This window comes from Gekko japonicus, unplaced genomic scaffold, assembly GCF_001447785.1.
Source record: "Gekko japonicus isolate JY-2015 unplaced genomic scaffold, Gekko_japonicus_V1.1 scaffold972, whole genome shotgun sequence".
Classification (NCBI taxonomy): domain Eukaryota; kingdom Metazoa; phylum Chordata; class Lepidosauria; order Squamata; family Gekkonidae; genus Gekko; species Gekko japonicus.
Window position 1 is genome coordinate 207,526 of NW_015165266.1, and position 19,753 is coordinate 227,278.

Consider the following 19,753-nt stretch of genomic DNA (forward strand, 5'->3'; position numbering starts at 1 on the left):
GCCTCTAACATTCTAAACAGTTTGCTGTTGGGAGTCATTGAATGTGTCCTGAGGTAAAATGTATATCCCAATCTTACCTTAAATGGTCACTGGAGTTGCCAATCTCCCTGTGGGCCCTGGAGATCTCCCAGAAATCACGGTGTTCCCCAGCCACAGCACCTCATTTCCCGTACAGAAAATTTCCCAGCTATTACAACTGATCTCCAGATGACCAAGATCAGTTCTCCTGGAGACAATGGCTGCTTTGGGCAGTGGATTCTATGGCATTATACCCTGCTGAGGTCCCTCCTTACCCCTTCCCTCCCCAGGCTCTACCCCTCAAATCTACAGGTATTTCCCAACCCAGAGTTGGTAACCCTGTAACTGGCTATGGAACTGCTTTCCAGACCCTTGGAATCCAGAAGACATGGCATAGGAGAAGGTGCTTTTCTACCTTAGCTGCCACTGCACAACCCCAAATCAGCATAAGTCAGGGGTGGAGGGAACCATACCTGTTACCATGAGGCTGTCCTCCCATACTAACCACAGGGCAGCAAAATGACTTGAGGCAACCCTGCCTTATAGCAAAGCAGAAGGAAATAAACATGGCTTGCCTCCCTCTATTTTCCCCTTCCGTCTGCCGCCCCACTAGCCACAGCTGGGACACTCACCTGTAGCTTCCTTCTAGAGTTCGTTGTATTTCTTCCCACAACGGGCCTTACTCCAAGTCATCTATAAAAGCATTCAACCATGAAAACATTATAATTCTAATATATAAATCCACATAATTATAGTAAATACATAATGAATAAAATACATATTGAATATAACCAGCTATACAACTAAAAGATGGTGTAAAATCTCAGGAGGGAGTAATCTATGACTGTACGATAAGAAGGAAAGGGGAAGGGAAGGGGAGAAAGGGACTGCCTCTCCTGGTTGTGCTCTACAGATCAAAATCTATTGGCGGTCCCAAAATATTGCAGGACCTCAAGAAATAGGACAATATGAATTTATCTTTATTGGGAAGAATTTCAGTGGTTAAAATGAATGTTTTACCACAGTTGATGTTTTTGTTCCAAACTATCCCAATACTGAAAGAAATTGAGGTCTTGAATAGATGGCAACGAGAAGTGTCAAAATTTCCACGATGGTTTCATCCTGGTACTCCCACCCCCCTCCCATGAGATAGTGGGTTACTGGTTTTTCTTGCACCATCTCCACTTGCTTTCTGTTTGTTACTGGTTTTAATCTGTTCTCAATTGATGTTTTCTGACTATGTTGTACATGTTATGAGACTGACTTGCTGGGGAAGGGCAGTTGAAAAATCCAAATAAATACATACATAAAAGGGGGGGGGGACAATCTGAGATGGAACCTGTCAAGATGGAGCCTGTAGCTGCTCTCAGCCATAAGCCCAGTGGAACAACTCTGTTTTAAAGGTCCTGTGGAACCCTAACAAGTCCCACAGGGCCCTGATCTCTCCCAGAAGAGTGTTCCACCAGGTTGGAGCCAGGGCTGAAAAGGCCATTGCTCTGGTTGAGGACAGCTGGATGCTCTTTGGGCCAGGGATCAGCAGCAGAGAGCCAGTTTGGTGTAGTGGTTAAGTGTGCGGACTCTAATCTGGGAGAACCGGGTTTGATTCCCCACTCTTCCACTTGCACCTGCTGATGTGACCTTGGGTCAGTCACAAGCTCTGGCACAGCTGTCCTTGGAAAAAAAAGCATTTTGTGTCAGAGTTCTCTCAGCCCCACCCACCTCACAGGGTGTCTGTTGTGGGGAGGGGAAGGGAAGGGAGTTTGTAAGCCCCTCTGAGACTCCTTTGGGTAGTGAAGGGCGGGGTATATATCCAATCTCTTTTTCTTCTTCTTCATCACTAGAGCGTAAAACTCTTTGGGGGATATACCAGGAAAGGTGGTCCTGAAGATATGCTGGTCCCAGACTATTTAGGGCACAACAAGATAAAATAAATAGTTCAGTGAACACTTCACAATGTGGTGTTATGGTCCAGGTCCAGATAGAGGTCAGGAAGTCTTTAAAAATATTTGCATGTGTGCTCGGGAATAACTACATAAATTACTGGGGAATATGGTTAGTGCAGCTAAGTACAATGAAAGGCCTGGTTACAGTTTAGGGAAGAAAACAGCAAACTGGGCAAATGAAAGATTTTAAGGGGAGGGGGGGTCCTAATCATGCACAGGCTGCATAATAATCTCTCTGTGAACCATAAAATAATAAAAGCTGAGGCCATTTCGAACATAATCTCTATCAGCAAGATGCCAGTGCTTTTCCAGATTTCCTAACGGGTCCCTGCTAATTCCATGCCAAAACTAGCAGTGGATTTCTTCATTTTAATCTCCCCTAATGCCTTATTCGATTATTGTCACTGCTCTCCGACCGGGCACCGTCCCTTCAAACTGTAATTCCACAACCGAAGCACTCAGATGAGGCTGGAGGACTGTGGGGGGGAATCAGTCGCCACTCTCCGGAGGAGCAGGAGGAGGGGAAGAGGCGACCCGGGAAGGTGGGGCCACGTCCATTTGCCCATCTGCACTTCCCTAGAGCCGTAGTTGGACTGAGTAAGCAGAGGGGGGAAGGACGAAAGGAAGATGGGCTCCGAGGCGGGCTCCAGTTAACCGGGAGGGCGTCAGGGGCTTGGGGGCAACGTGCAGGCATGGCTTGGTGGCTGTCTTGGGCGTGCTTCACTTTCTGGTAAGTCCTAACTGTGGCGCGCTGAGAGGTCGGTGGGGAGGCTCTCCTGGTTGGCTGGGCGGGACAGGAAACGGGAGGCGTGCTTGTTGATGGAGAAGGAAGCAACTTTTCTAGGATGGGATGGGAAGGGGGAACTGGTTTGGTCTCTGGATCCTTGTCCTTGTGCTTGCAGCCTCGACGAGTTGCTAGCGGTGGACTTTCCCGCCGGCGAGGGCGCCCTGTACTCCGAAAGCATCACCCGGATCCTCGACAAACTTTTGGAGGGTTACGACAATCGGCTCCGACCCGGTTTTGGAGGCCGAGGCAACCCAGGTGCTTTCTCTTCTATTCTTTCCCCTTTTTTTACCCGTTTGAAAGGGAACCTGGAGAATCTAACCCGGCCTGATCTACCTCTCCCCATGTATCATAAATCCTACTTAGTTATATAGAAGTAAGATTGTTAGGGAGGCAGCGAACGAATAAACTGTTAGGGAGACGAACGAATAAACATGTCTAGGCCCTCAGTAAGGCTTGCTTCCGAGTAGACCTGGCTGGGTTCAGCCCTCGCCGTCCGTAGTTGGGGATCGCATCGCTCTTTGCCTCCGGGGCTGGCCTGCTGAGTCGCCCCACATCTTTCACGTTTGTGCGCATTGTTTGCTAGCGAAGTGAGCACGAAGTGCTGTGAAGTTGCAGAGGCGATTCTGTGGGTAGAAGCAGGATAAAGTTTGCAGAAGTGCTGGTAGAAGTGCATTCATTATCATCAACCTCTTGGATTCTCTTTCTCGCAAACTGAACTGCATTCCAGGAGCTGTGACGGAAGTCAAGACAGACATCTATGTAACCAGCTTTGGTCCCGTATCAGATGTGGAAATGGAATATACAATGGATGTTTTTTTCCGGCAAACCTGGATTGATGAGAGGTTGAAATTTGGTGGGCCCACTGAAATTCTGAGACTGAACAATCTGACCCCCCCCGCCCCTGTTTTGCAGGATTCATTACGGTAGCATCTGAGTGGACTGTCATTAGAGCAGATTACTCGCTGTAATCTTCTTGGCAATCTCTGCCTCGGAGGGATCTGGTGCTGCTTTGCTGGCTGGGGCCGCAGAGAGAGAGACCGCCAGTGAAAGGACCAAGCGAGGCTTCTTGGAGAATTTACTTTGGGGCATCTTGAGTTTCAAGCAGGTCGCCAAGGTGAACCCTCTCCTCACCATGCCACTTCCCCCCTTTTCTCTCAGTCCTTGCAGCGTGGTGCTCCCAAGGCTGGAAAGGCAGGCCTCCTGTTGGCATCAAGGAGGCATTCTGAGTCGCAGAACTGAAGTAAAATTTAGCCAAGTTGAAGCACTCAGAGTATTTCCTTTACTCAGTGGAAGAGCAGATGGCAACCGGCAGTTAGGGAAGTGGGCTTGAGTCATTGTGTTTTTTGTAGATGGAGTGACTGTAAGCACACACACACCCCTTTCATGCTGGAATCTGGATAAGATTTCACGTTAGCTTTGGGTTCTGGTGTAAAGGAAGAGAGAATCCTGATCATAGCTGCCATCCCCACTGAAATCCTGGGACTTCCTGCTGGATAAATAAATATGGTGGGAGCTCTAGTAGCCCAATCTTGTCAGAGCTTGGAAATTAAGCAGGGTTGATCACAGTTAGTATTTGGATGGGAGATCATCCAGCAAGGAAGTCCAGAATCTCTACACAGAGACAAGCAATGGCAAACCACCTCTGCTCATCTCTTGCCTTGAAAACCCCACTAGGTGGAACTTCATGGGGTTCCCATGAGTTGTTTGTGACTCCATGGCACATACTTCACTTAGTCATTTAAGTGATTTAAATCTAAATTCTGGTCTTTAGTTTTTTGTCTATACTCCAAAAGGCTCGAAGGGCTTTTTAACTATAAAGACTTCTGGCAGATCCTTGCAAACTGTGCAGCAGTGTATTCAAAACTTGCTATAACTTTCCAGTGGATCCTAGAGACCCAGGTTCAAATCTTTGCTTGTCATGTAACGTACTTGTGACCTTGGGTTAATCACCCTCTGTCAGTCTTAACCTACCCCACAAGGTTGTAGTGAGGACAAAATGGAGAAAGGAAAAGCCAGGTATGCCACAGTGAGGTCCTCAGAGGAAAGACAGGATGAAGATACATCAAATCATTCAATGTATAATAATTCAGTGCCAAAGAAGTTAGTAAGGCTTTGGGGGTGCAAATGAGTGGATGTATTAAAGGATTAAGAATCACTGAAATAAAATTTTCTGTATCTGTAGCCAGTTTAGTTCTTTAATAGCTGCAGCCTACCTTGTCCCAAGAAACACTAACAGCTCCACAATGATATTTGCAAGAAAAGGGATGATCAAAAAGGTATCTTGGTCCTGCTTATCTTTGCATGTAGTCCAGTCCTATGAAACTTCCTTCCTATTGTCATTGCAAAAATAAAAATCCCCCACTAAATCTCATCCCACCCACTTCTTCAGTTTCTTCTCTGGGCGAACTTTTAGCCTCCCACAAAAGTAAAACCTGTGCTCACTTCACACCTTATATTATATCAATAGTGCTAATCAGGAATTACATTCTGTTTTAGGAATAAAAACATTTCCCTTATAGTGAAGGAAGATAAACTGTTTGTTGATTGATTTGGAACTAAACATGTCGTGGTATGTGTAGTGTTCTTTTTTCCATAGGCCAATTCCTTTTTAGTAACTACTTAAGGGAGATAGGTCTAAGTAGTAAATTAAATGTGGTTAACATGTAGGTAAGCTTGAGCAACCATGAATGCTGTTTGGTTCTGATTGTGGATTGGCTTGTTTTCCTCTAGGAATATACAATGGATGTTTTTTTCCGGCAAACCTGGATTGATGAGAGGTTGAAATTTGGTGGGCCCACTGAAATTCTGAGACTGAACAATCTGATGGTCAATAAAATCTGGACCCCAGATACCTTTTTTAGAAATGGCAAAAAGTCCATTGCTCACAATATGACGACCCCTAACAAACTTTTCAGGATAATGCAGAATGGGACAGTTCTATATACAATGAGGTAAGGTCTCGCTCTAATTTGTCATTTCACATTTATTTTTTTGTTCCTCTGGTGATGATTCCATTTAGTCTGATTCTGCTTTCTTTTTTCTCAGACTTACCATTAATGCAGACTGTCCAATGCGACTGGTAAACTTCCCTATGGATGGGCATGCTTGTCCACTGAAATTTGGGAGCTGTAAGTCTGCAGCCAGTTCATATCTTTCTGTAAAAACTGAGCCTTAGTAATTTGTAAGTGCAAAGAAGTTCTTTATGTGCAAAAAACCCCTTTGATGTTGTGAAGTGTGAATTTTAAAAATAGCACATTTGGAATAGAAAATGACACCTAGAAAGCATGAGAATGAAGTCATGCCTTCCTCCAGAGAATACCCCCTCCTCTAAACAGAATCCAAATGAAAGGGTTATATCTGGAGGTCCAGAGGGTCTAATACAACCAAATGGAATACATGCCATAGCAGAGAAACAGTCTAACAAAGTCAAAGGTGGATTATGCAGCCAGAAAGAGGAATACAAGCAAAGACATTTGCAAGTCAGGAGAATTCTGGTTAAGGAATACAACACTAAATTGTACCTTTCCCCAAACTATTTTATCTCATATTCTATAGGCAGCCTGAGCCTATTCATGGTCCCACAAGTAAGTCCCTCTGATTTTAATGGGATTTACTCCCAAGTAAAGCAAAGGGCTGAAGACTTGATCCTTCCATATACAGGGAATATCTTATGTGCTTTTTATTATTTTTCATCTCTCTTGGGTGAATGCCCATTGCAGACTAGTGTATTGAACTCCAGGGGATACAGCAACTTAGTTTCTTTGCCCAAAAGTGGACAGAAGTCTGTGGTTTGGCTGAAAAAAATTCTTAATATAGTAGAAATTTTTAAAAAATCAATATAATTAGAAAAATCAGGTGTTTGTCTAAGCAGTTAGAATTCTCAATCTGGAGGGCTTTTAAGTGTTGAGTGGTTCAACTCAGATATGTGCTTAGTTTGTGACCCTTCTGTCTCCCCTACTATTTAGAAAGATGGAAAAAGAATCCAGATTATGGATCATGGTGTTGCATGAGCCAGTAGTAGTTAAAGTATAGGAGTAGGATCTGGTCCATGGGGTCGCGAAGAGTCGGACTCGACTGTGCGACTGAACAACAACAAAAGGATCTGAGAGACCTGGGTTCAAATCCACACACTGCCATGGAGCTCGCCTTGGGTCATCTGCATTCTCTTGAACTAACCTACTTTGAACTAACCTACTTCATAGAATAGTTGTGATGCTAAAATGGGGAAGGGAGAACTAATGGCTGCTGTCTTGCGCTTCCTAGAGGAAAGGTAGTATTAAATTGTACTTTATAGATAGCCTTGAGAACTGTAGGCCTGTGAAGGCAGAAAACATTACTCCTGTCCCAGTTGCTCCAGGACTCCCTCTCCTATATTTAGATAGAGCAATAAATTGCATGCTCACTTTAGGGAGAGAATAAAATGTTTCTGATACCCTGTTTTTAAAAATCAAATGTAGCATAAGGATGAAAAGCTTATTGCAACCCAAGCTACAATCAGTGCTGCACATTTACATGGTATTCATTGACATATTGGGCAAATCACTTGGTGAGAGCCAGCTATTCTTGGGAACAATACCTGCCTGATTTGGCAGACTTTACTCTTGGATAGATATTTGCTCAGTGTGGAGGAAAGGAGTGAACATCTCCTCCTTCTGTTCTCCTTTACTCAGCCAAACCAGTAGCCTGGAAGTGTACTACACCAGGAAAAAGTAGTGGGGAGACAGAAACTTGGCAAGCTATCCTCCCATGGCTTTTATTAAATCCTGGAACTGTCCGTTAGGAGTGCAAGCTGTTGTACGTCAGGTCTCAAGCTTAGGATAGCTGTTGCATGGAATTCACATTAGGAAGTGAAAACAGGCTTTTCTCATCTCAGTTCAGGATTCCCTATCCAACCTGAAGGGAAAATATAAGATCATGACTAGATGGAATTCTAGGCTTTAGACCTCCTTAGTCAATGATTGCCCTGACCTGGATAGCCCAGGCTAGGCCGATTGTGTCAGATCTTGGAAACTAAACAGGGCTAGTGACTAAGGAGAGAGAGAAAGGTGAGTGTGCAACAGATGCACTTACAAGCCAAGGAGGGAAACTGAAGTGGCAGCTGTATAATATGTGAAAAGCATTCACTGTGCTTCAAGTTCTTTTCTGGGACATAGACTCAAACATAGAATTAGTGAGGGAATATTCCTGTGAGTTTTTCATGCGTTCCTGCTTGTCCTCTCATAATCAAAGTCCCTCAGACATCTTATAATGAGCTGGATCAATTCTTCTCTACTCATTGTTTCTGTCACATCATGGGCAATGCCCAAACATGATAATTTGTGATCCAGTAATCTGTCCCAGTCACTTGTATGATGGTCCGACTTGACTAGTCCAAGTACGCTTGATTCTGGATTTGATTTTAGGATCCTAATTTTATTTTATTTATTTATTTATTACATTTCTACCCCGCCCTCCCACCAAAGTGGCTCAGGGCGGCTTACAAGCAATTTAAAACCAACATTTGGTTAAAACCAAGAATTACAAAATATAAAATACAGTTCCATAAAATCCCAGCTAATCCATCCTATGATAAAGTGCTAGTGCGACACCACCGGCGTAATCAGTTCTTATTGAAATGCCTGGCGAAACAGTTCCGTTTTAACGGCTCTATGGAACTGCTGGAAGTCCCGTAGAGCTCTAATCTCATGAGGGAGCTTGTTCCACAGCGTTGGCGCCACCAGGGAGAACGCCCTGATCCTAGTTACCGCTAACCTGACATCCCTAGTCCTGGGGGGGGGGGGAGGCAGACAGTTTTGCGTTCCGGATCGCAGTACTCTTGGGGGAACATATGGGGAAAGGCGGTCCCTCAGGTAGGCAGGCCCCAGACCATTTAGGGATTTAAAGGTCAAAACCAGCACCTTGAAGTGAATCCGGAATGCTATTGGAAGCCAGTGCAATGACTTCAATTTTCAGATTGAATGCTCTGCCCCAGGCCTTTGCTTCAAAGGACATCTCTGTAACTTTGGCTCTCAGAGCTTTTCTGTTCACACATGGAGGGATTCTCAAAATATTATATAGGAATCTTAATAGTGGTCTATTGACATTGTCTGTTACTGCTCTGATCCAAACCCCGGCAGCATATAACATCTGTCCAGAGACTTTAGCATTAAATACTTTAACTGCTGTAGGAACAGGGGAGGAGCTGTGGCTTGGTGGTAGAGCATCTGCTTTGCATACAGTAGGTTCCAGGTTCAGTCACTGGCATCTCCATTTAAAAAAGGGCCAGGCAATAGGTGATACGAAAGAGCTCTCTCTGCCTGGAACCCTGGGGAACTGCTGTCAGTCAGAGTAGACAATAGTGACTTTGATGGACCAAGGGTTTGATTCAGTATAAGGGAGCTTCATATGTTCAAGGGAGCAAACATATTGGCCACCAGAGGAGTAATAAAATCTTGAGATGGCCTTCCCAATACTCATAGCTACTCTTACAACAGAGTTCAAGGGCACTTTCCAAGAAAGACTTGCTTGAAAAAATAACTCCTAGATATTTGAAATGGTCCACTTGCTCCATGGATTGACCTGCTACTGAACACTTGTACTTCTTTATCCCTCTTTTTTATTGAAAAGAAGAACCTTTGACTTAGTAACATTTGAAAAGAAGAACCTTTGACTTAGTAACTCACTGGGACAATACTCCGAAAAGGAACCTGTAACCTTACGTAGGCCAACCATAGATCTTAACAGAGACCTAAATTTCAGTGTGCAAAATGGATTGCTGGAGGAATTTAAAATGTTTGAACTATTCTCCTTCACTTTAGCCAATGGAATATCTGATAGTATTTATTAGTTATTTAATTCATTTATACCCCGTCTTTTTCAAAAGGCCCAAGAGAAGCCCACCTGAGCCCATGGAAAGAGTTGTATTTCAGTTCTAATATGGTGCTCCAGAAACCCAAGTCCCATTCTGAACCTTTGCAAATTGACCTGGCGGATATTATTTCTGGGACAGTGTGTTTTTGAGAACACTGCATGGAGCAGGGATCACACCACTCTGCATGTTCAAGAAACACCTACCAACAAGTGTAGATTTGAAGCTTATTTTGGTACTGAAAGTTAAATGTAATGAATACTTCCGATTTCACCCCTCTCTTCCTAACTTAGATGCTTATCCTAAAAGTGAGATGATTTATACCTGGAAAAAAGGACCACTCCATTCTGTGGAAGTACCACAAGAGTCTTCCAGTCTTCTCCAGTATGATCTTATAGGACAAACAGTTTCTAGTGAAACAATTAAATCCAATACAGGTAAGATAACTGCATGAGGAGTGTTAATATTTGTTTGTTTGTTTATTTAATTAAGCATTTGTACCCTACCTTGGAAGCTGCGGTGGCTCAAGTGGTTAAAACGCTGAACTGCAGGCTGTGGAAGGTCAGTAGTTCAGCGGTTCAAGACCCGGGTGCCGCAAGACAGGGTGAGCTCCTGTCTCTAGTTCCAGCTCCTGCCAACCTAGCAGTTCGAAAGCAAGAAATTGCAAGTAGATAAATAGGGACCACTTCGGTGGGAAGGCAACAGCGTTCCGTGCGCCTTGGTGTTTAGTCATGCCGGCCACATGACCACAGAAACGTCTTCGGACAGCGCTGGCTCTTCGGCTTTGAAACGGAGATGAGCACCGCAACCCTAGAGTCGGATTCGACTGGCTTTCGAGCAAGGGAACCTTTACCTTTACCCTACCTTTACAAAATAGTTAACAAACATTTCCCATTAAAACTAGAATAAAATAACACACTCCAGATATCCCAAACACAATTAAAATGACCATTGAAACAATTGACATCCAGATTTCTGACATTATGCAAAAAGTACTTCACAGGTCTAAAAGTGTTGGAAAAGTTCTACTGACTTCCTCTTGGAGACTGATTTGCAGCATGGTGCTTTCCACACACATGTATGCACACAACCAACCAACCTATGACTTGATAGCCCGATGGAAAATGTTAGGAAGGCTTTATGAGGATTTCTCAGCACTCTTGCCAGTCCTAGGGAAATGTAACTTTCATTTGTTTTTAGTTTATTTTGAAAATAATCGTATACGTTGTCATAATTATTAGATGTGTTTGAATTATTTTTTTCCATTTTTTTTGGTTTCATTCATTTTAACGGGAAATAAATTTCTTGATCTACCCCCCCCCCCCCCCCCGGATTGGAATGACATTCTCAGGAACTGTATCCCTTATCTAAAGGGTTTCTATTCCCAAAGTCCATGCACATGGGAAAAAGAATCTCTGTTCTATAGAGAACTATACATTTCTTACTTGCACAGGGAGGTGTGAATTTGCATGTGATGGCTTTTCATTTTTTCCTAGCTACTCAAGTAAGGCTGGCAGGTGTCTATTTCTGAACAAAACCAGAGCATTCTGTCAAACTCTCCTCCCCCTTACCTTATTGGTTTCTATCTCAGAAGACTTTTGGTAGTGGAGCTTAGCTGGGGCAACAAATGCTTCAGGCTCCAGACTAAGGCAGGGTGGGGTTTAGGGTTTAGTTCCCCTTGCCTGCATGCTCTGATTTATTTCAAAGTAGATCTCCCTCTTTCTGATTTGTTTGCATAATGAATGGGATATTGCCTGACATTTCCACCTGTTGGAGTTAACAGCAGCTGAGGGGAAGGGAGATGAGAAAAGTTCCACTTCTTTTATACAAAATTAAAAAAGAGAGAAATCCAAGAAAAGTTACTGCACTGATCTCTCGTGAAGACAGGGAGAGAGAAAGAGATCTCAGATCCTTTATCATGGCAGGTCTCTGGTGCTTCATCCAATTTGGCCCTGCTTTACACTGGGGTAGTGGAAGCATGTGTTTCTTTTTCCCCTCCCATTTTGCTCAGCAACAGGCAGCTGGCCTGAGAATATAGCTGCACAATTGCCCTTGTCTCCTGCAGGAGGTGGTGGGACTGTGTAGCATGACCTAGTCTCCACTTCTAGTCCCAACACAGGTTGCAGCTGCCTGACTCCTGGGACTTTAAGCAAATGTTTGCACCTGGCCCCAGCAGGTAAACTGTCTATGATGGTGGAACCTGTGCCATTATCCTGCCCAGCATCCACATTCCAAAGATAGAAGGAAAGGATTTTCCTGGGCAGTGCAAATAGAGCAGCAGTGCAGGGAACAAAAGAGCAAGCAAACAAAGCTCATATAGTTCCCGAAAGCCCTTCTGAAGTGAAGGTGTTGTGCATAGAAATGAATGATCCTCTTTTGGTGCAAAATTTGTGAACTCTTTTGACTGGAAGATACCCCTGTCAATTAGAATACCTGCTGAGTCAATCCTTTGTTTTACTGTTGTTCCCACTATCTTCACTTGAGGCAGGTGCAAAAAGGCATACACCAAAGCACAGAAATAAATGGCCATTTCTGAAGTTACTGAACATCAACATATTAATGATTGGATAAGTTGGACTAATTATATAAAAGGATTGAATAGATTTTTTAAAATTGATATTTTATTAAGTGTGTGTGTGTGTGTGTGTGTGGTCCCCACGTGTGCACAAAAATCCTAAATCTTGAAAAAAAACTTCGTGTGTGTGTGTGTGTTTAAATCCCCCCGAAACTCACAGAGCGTCCCCTGCGCATGCGCAGGGAACGCTCTGCGACCGCCGCAGACGCCGGCACTACTGGGAAGGTAAGCGGCGAGCCGGGAGGGGGGGAGGAGAAACAGCCGCGAGGGAGACGAGCAGCTCAGCCAGTGATCGCTTCGGAGCCGGGGGGGGGGGGGGGGAGGAAGGCGGTGGGGCCACCTTGTTACTGTCCAGGCCGAGTCTTCTCCGTGCTTGCTAGCAGGAAGAAGGCTTGGTGCCCGGCAACAGAGGCCATGTGGTCACCCCCTCTCTTCCCCCACTGGTCAACTGAGCAGAGAGGGGTTTTTAAACCCCCTTTCTGCTCAGCTGGCAGGCGGGGGGAAGAGATGGGGTGGTGCGTGGCCTCTGTTGCCAGCTGCCAAGTTTCCTTCCTGCTAAAAATGTTAGAAAATGATTTAAAAACCTTTGGGCCAGATCACAGCACCCCCTTCTTTTGATTTTTTGCACATGCTGAAAGCGCCCAGGGCAAAGCGCCCAGGCAGGCGAGCGAGCAAGAAGGCCTCTTCTCCCTCGTGGAAGGCCGGCCTCCCAAAGCTACACACCCCCACAACTTACCAGGGGAGTCGGGAAGGCGCAGCCCCCTCCCGCGGCCACCCTCGGTCCCTCCTTCCAAGCTCCAGCACGCTGAATCCCCTGGCGAGGCCCCACCTGAGGGAGGCGTGAGTGACGGAGCGCCTCCCCGCCTGCCAAGATGGCGGCCCCGAACAAGCAGTGAGTGGTGGAGGGGCGGCGGGCCGAGCTGAGGCGATTTGCGGGGAGGAGAAAAGAGGCAGAATGGAATAACTGTAACCCAGGTATGTGCAGAGTGGATTTGCAAAATGTCAGCTCTGCCTCCCCAACCTCCCGTGAGTATCGCGGGTCCACCTCTTGTTTCCTCTAACAGAGATGTCTCTAGGTTTGAATCATCTGTGTTCAAGTTCAGTATTACTCTTTTTTGGAGGTCTATAAGGAGGATTTTTAGTACCTTTCTTTGCTCTGGTCCTTCCCATAGCTGGCATTGGTATTTGTTCCAAACTTGGCTGTATTTTCTGGAAGCAGAAGTCTAATTTTTCCATGGGAATAGCAGGAGCTGGAAGGGATGCAGCCAGCCAGAAGCTCAGCCACCATGCCCCCCCCCGATGGAATAGATTTTATTTTGATTAGTTAATATCCAAATGCACATTCCTAGACTCTCCTGGTCACACTCTTTATTTTTGCTATATTTACTTCATTTATACCTTGCCTTTCTCCCCAGTGAGGACCCAAAGCAGCTTATGTTGTTCTCCTTCCCTCTGTTTTATCATCACAACAACCCTGTGATGTAGATCAGGCTGAGTATGTCTAAGTTCACCCAGCAAACTTCCACAGTAGAGTGGGGCTTCGAACCTGGGTCTCTTAGAATCTAGTGTGCCACTTTAGCCACTACACCATATGGGCTATGCAGCCACACAGCAGTTAATGCTAATTTATGGGGGAAGAACACAGACTTAAGGAAAACAGTGTTTCATAAGGGGAGTGTGAAACTAGACTCTACCATCAGCCTTTAGAGATTGCTTTGGCTACAAATCGGAACAAATAAAACTATTAATAGGTCCTTGTAGACCATGGGGCATAGAAAGAATGCAGAATGTGAGATTATGCACAGTCTTTAATATCCTGAACATTTAAGTTTTCATTTAAAAAGTAAATTCCTGTGCGATTATATATGTAGACAGAATGGTCGCTGGATAAGTTTTCCATTCTGGTTCCATTTCCATACCCCAGTGACTAGGAAAATCAGAATGGGCTGTGTGTAACGTGGACATTTGCAAAATTATGTGGAATAAACGAAAATATGCAGATCTCTTCAATTTACAAAATTTACTCAAGTTGCAGGATGCAGCTTTTCCAGGCATAGAAATCTTAAAGTAGAGTACATGCAAACTTGTCTATTTGTTTGTTTAAACATGCCAAGATTTTCTAATACGTGGACAAAGATAAATACATGGACAAAGTTAATACTAATATACTTGTTTCCTAACAGGTGAATATGTAACAATGACTGTTTATTTCCACTTACAAAGGAAGATGGGCTACTTCATGATACAGATATATACCCCTTGCATCATGACAGTCATCCTTTCACAGGTTTCTTTCTGGATCAATAAGGAGTCTGTTCCAGCTAGAACTGTTTTTGGTATGAATGCCGCCATCATCTATGAATGTACTAGCACTTTATGATATGTTTTATTACTATACTGTTGTGATTTTATTTAATTCTGTGTTTTAGTTGTTTTAACATAATGCATGTAAGCCACCCTGAGCCTGCCTTGGCAGGGAGGGCGGGAAACAAATCAAACAAATAAATAAATAATAAATAAATATGCCATGTTATGGTTTTGGCCCCATACCACATCACATTGTTCTATTGATTCATTTGTCACTCTACATTGCCTGTGTGTTCACTTTATGTGTATTCACTTTACCTGCACAAAAGCACAGACACAATCTCAGTGGGGCCTCCAAGGCCCAGACCCCCCTCCCTTTTTCTACTGAGCTGCAATGAAACGCTATACTGTGCCTTGGCAGGGAACGGGACTAAATGCTCTTTAAATGCCTGAAAGGGTGGAGAGAAACAAGGAGCTTAGCTCTACCATTTTGAAGGCTAAGCTTAGCTCTGCCCCCTTCCCTGTGATGGCTGTAGGGGAACATCTCTCTACCCGCAGCTCTCCTACAATCCCTTTACTTCAGAAAAAAATGAGGTTAATATTTTGTCAAGAGTAAAGGGAGAGAACCAGACGCCAGATGAGTCATGTTTCCCTTCCTTCCCTCCTTCCCTCCTCTTCTCTCTGATGGGACCCAAAGTGGCTTACAACAATAACTACAAATAAATACAGCACAAATAAACCAAACAAAACAACATTATGTCCTGGGCTAGTTCCTCCCAAGAAAGAGCCAAAGGGTCAAGAGCACTTTGGTTTGTGCCTTTGGCCATCCCAAAGGTTTATAGTATCTGCATGGAGAGGGAGAGAAACTCAGCCAAGATGGAACTCAACTACTGCTAGCAAAAGCTTTCTGTCGTCCACAGAGGGAAAAATCCCTGTGTGGAAACAGCCCGATACTGCTATTAATTTGTTTTATTATGACCTTGTTTATTTGTTCAGTTATTCATTCAGTGTATTGAAAAGCTACTATGGAGATCAAAGTTAGTGTTTTTAATTAAAGGAAGAGTGATTGAATGAATGAATAGCTTGAAGAGCTTTCATATTAAATTAATATGTTATCTATGTATCTATATTCCCACCCACCCCATTTCTTGTCCAGTTTGGTAGACCTATGGATTATTCCTTACTTAAGCCAGTGTTGTATAGTTTAAGGCTGCAGTTTTATGTACAATGATTTGGGAGTAAAGCCCACTGAATTCACTTGGATTTACTTCCAAGTATATGTGTAGAGGATCCGGCTGTACACAAAAACCATGTTGTCTTTTGCATGCTGCTCTTATTTGGAGCTTAAGGCCCATTGAAATTAATAAGAGTTACTTCTGAATCATTATGGATAGGATTGGGCATTGAACAATGGACATTATTTCTAGTAAACATACGTAGGATTGCTCAACATAGCTACTGTTCTATGCACAATTACCAGGGAGCAAGTGCTATTGGGCATAACAAAATTTACCTCTGATTGAACATATTTGCAGTCATGCTGTACATTTGTAGTCCAAAAGAGACTTGTAGAAATAAGCCCTATGAAAATGAATAGGATTGCTTCCAAGAAAGCATGGCTAGGGTCAAGCTGTAAGACAACCAACTGATTGGAAGAGTGTGTGGGAGTTATACTCAGGTAGTGTTTGCTTGCATGCCTAAAAAGGGTATAAACCTTTTCACTGTTTCTTTCAGGGATTACTACTGTCCTAACCATGACCACACTGAGTATCAGTGCCCGGCACTCTTTACCCAAGGTGTCTTATGCTACTGCCATGGATTGGTTCATCGCTGTGTGCTTTGCCTTTGTCTTCTCTGCACTTATCGAGTTTGCAGCTGTCAACTACTTTACCAATCTTCAGAGTCAGAGAGCAATGAGGAAGGCAGCCAGGGCAGCCACACTAGCAGCCATCCTCTCTGCAGCTACCATACCGGCGGAGGATGAGAGAGTCTCGGTAATTGCTCACATTTCTGATAATAAGCATTGTATAGGAAGAGACAGTCAAAGTAGTGAATGCCAAACAACTGAACAATGTTAAAGTGATCTTAGTCTGGAAATGGTTACATAACTAAGGCACATTGATTCAGAAGTCGAGTAAGTTGTGGCTGGATCTACAAAAAGTGAAAGCCCAGGGATTTCTAAAATGGCTAGTTAAAACCTTGTTCCGTGCCCATTTTATTACAGCATTATTTTTCAGCCTTTTCGATTTGTGTGGAAGAAAACACTGTAAGAATAGAGTGTTTCACAGATATAGTCTTGAATGTCTGTATCACAGAAGACTGTTCAAAGGAACAAGAGTGTGCATTGGCTAGCTATTCTTGGATCAGTGCACTCTGGCATTCTATAAGTGGGTCATTGGGGAAAGGGGGAAATTAGACTTTAAATAAACTTGGCATCATCACATAAGCTTGGCTGTGCTGTTGGCAGCCCAGAAAAAGACTCAAGAGTGCAACCCTCATGACAAAAACACAACTGAAGAATGGTTTAGCAGCAGGGCAGTGACAATGTGAGAGATCCTGCTGTACCTTCTGCTTGCTTTCAAACATCTGTTGGTTAGAAGCTCATTACTTACTAGGAATAAGGACCGTTGTGGAAATAAATACGAGCTCTAGAAAGAAGCTCTGGGCAGGTGCCCCTGCCTTGGGCACTCAGCATCAATTTGCTATGGTGACCTCAGCAGGGTATAATGACACAGAGCTTACCGTTTTCTCCAGGGGAACTAATCTATGCTATCTGAAGAGCAGATGTAATTCTGAGTGATCTCCAGCCCTCATCTGGAGATTGGCTACAATGGTTCCCCAGGAGAAAGTGACTGGTTTGGAGGGTGGAGTCTATGGCATTGTATCTGTCTGAGTTCCCTCCTCTCCTCAAACCCCACCTCCTCCAGGCTCCACCCCTTAAATCTCCAGGAATTTCTCAACCTGAAGGTGGCAAACCTATCTCCTTCCCAGCCAACCATCACCCTGCCTTATCTTCTCCTCTGACTTTGGCTTACCAGCTCCTCTCCCTTCCCTGCAGCCTCTACCTAGGAAGAGTACAATTTTTCTCCTCAGTGGGGACCAAAGCATCTCCTCTCCCCCTTTCAGTCTGCACAAGAGCCCTGTGAGGTAGGTTAGGCTGAAAGTCTGTGCCTGATACAAAATCACCAACTCAGCTTCCACAGCAAGAACCTGGGAGTGGCAGACCCTGCTCTGAAGCGCTAACTGCTACGCCACACTGGCTGTGGTATAACACGGTATCACAACTGAACTGCAGACAACAGAACAGAGCCATTTTGGCAGTTCATTCTGACAGGGAACAGTGGCCAGGCTACCAGTGGCCAGGAATGAAAAGCGAACCTAGCACCCACCAATGGCATGCGAGTACTCTTGAGTGGTGGTCAGTGGGCCAATGGCTGATGGAGTGCACAGCACAGCCAATGGGAGAGCTGGAAAGTGCCAATACGTTAGGGCTTTTATATATATATATATATATCAGATTAGAAACAACACATTTTGTTACTTACTCTCCTTCAGTGGGGGAAGGCCTCCACACTGGTTAGGCCACGCCTCCTCTTGCTCCAGGCAGGGCTATGCAAATTTTTGAGCATGCCCAGTAGGACAGAGCGTGGGTGTCCCTCCAGTTCGATAGTCCTGCCACTTCAGGAGGGTTGTTAGAGCCTAGCTCCACTCTCTACTTCAGTCACAAAGTAAGTAAATAAATAAATAAAAAGGAGAAGTTAAAGATGGACTCGAAGTCTTCAAAAAGGGTTCTGGTCGCAGGACCCTCAGGGAAAAGCGTCCCTCATCAAGGCAAGCCATGCCTGCCCGAGGTCTCGGGCAAAGGGAAAGGGCTGCAAGATGCTGTCTTGGCGTCAGGATGAGGTGAAGAGCAGGCAGGTGCCCCTGAGGCCTCGGGGAATCACCTAAGCTTAAGCAGATCAGTGCCACTAACATCCCTATCGGCCCCGGAGGTCTCTGGGCAGCCAGAAAGGGAGGGGGAGGAGAGGCAAGCTGTTAAGAGTGTGGCTGAAGGTTCCATGGCAGCAACTGTCAGTGAGTTTCCTGCGGCCCCACCAAACACCTGTAATCCTTCCCCACTGGTTCAAGACCCCAGGCTCAGCAGAGCAACCTATTATGGGGCACCTTTCATCCCAGCATTTTCCACCATGGTGGGACCCGCTGCCATGACCACTGCAAGTATGGGGGCCGTGCCTTTTCCCCATACTATGTTTGGTCAGTTCCCTTCAGACTGGAATACCTGGAGGGCAGCCTGGTTCCCACAGGCTATCCCTGCAGAGTCAGAACTGCAGCAGAGGGGTCGGTTGGGGGAAAAAAGAGGTCCTTTGGTAAAAAGAAACCAGATAATGATGGGTCTCAGTCTTCACGTCCCCCTAAGAGACAACAGCTAGAAAGCAAGGAGGCTGACTAGTAGATATAATTCAGAGGGGGAAGGGGCCCCATACCTCAGTTATGTGACAATCACTGGCTCAGACAGAGGAAGGTGAATGGTCTGGGGAGGAATCTGACACAAAGGAAAGCTCTACCAGACTTTTAGCACTTTCAGAGACTTCTTAAGAAGGTGGGCTCAACTCTTAAGTACAACATAGAGACAGAGATACAAAAGACCTCCAAGACCACTCCTGACCTGGATACCAGAGGCTTCAAGAAGCAAAATAAACAATTAAATGTCCTTTTCCTGAAAAATGTGAGGAGGTTATCAGGTTGGAGTGGGCTGTTCCTGGGGTTGGTTCAACCTTACAAACCATAGCCAAAAGGCTTTTATGACCTTCTGGATAAGATCATGGAGGACTTGAAGGCACCTTTAGTGGATGCTCCGGTTGTGGCACTACACTCAGGAGTGGTCCTATCAAAAGATGGGGACAATATACTAAAAGATGCAGTGGATAGGAAAAATGAGACAGTGCTAAAGAGAGCACATGAAGCAGCATCCTTGTCCATCAGAGCGTCTGCAGTTCTCTCAAATTTCTCACGTGCCATAGTGATTTGATCTGACAATCTGCTTCAGGATCCTGAACCAGATCCACTCACCCTAAAGAGATCCCTGCTCAAAATAAAGGATGCAGCCCAGTTTGCAGCAGATGCCTCTCAGGATAGCTTACAATATTCTGCTGGATCTCAGGCAGCTAATGTGGTGAGAAGGAATCTATGGCTCAAGCAGTGGAATGTGGACTCACTTTCAAAATCAAACCTGTCCACAGAAAAGTTTTCGGGACAGCTTCTGTTTGGTGAAGGTC

At 44.7% G+C, this 19,753-nt stretch overlaps 1 protein-coding gene across 1 annotated transcript in view; it reads left to right on the top strand.

The window, feature by feature from the left end:
* Positions 1–2,653: 2,653 nt before the first annotated feature.
* Positions 2,654–19,753, top strand: part of GABRA6 (gamma-aminobutyric acid (GABA) A receptor, alpha 6) — an 83,128-nt gene continuing 66,028 nt past the window's right edge. The window contains exons 1-8 of the mRNA XM_015410210.1: positions 2,654–2,691; positions 2,864–3,003; positions 3,476–3,590; positions 5,526–5,699; positions 5,794–5,876; positions 9,889–10,032; positions 14,354–14,506; positions 16,212–16,471. Of these exons, the coding sequence (XP_015265696.1) occupies positions 2,654–2,691; positions 2,864–3,003; positions 3,476–3,590; positions 5,526–5,699; positions 5,794–5,876; positions 9,889–10,032; positions 14,354–14,506; positions 16,212–16,471 (1,107 nt within the window). The remainder of the gene's footprint in view (positions 2,692–2,863; positions 3,004–3,475; positions 3,591–5,525; positions 5,700–5,793; positions 5,877–9,888; positions 10,033–14,353; positions 14,507–16,211; positions 16,472–19,753) is intronic.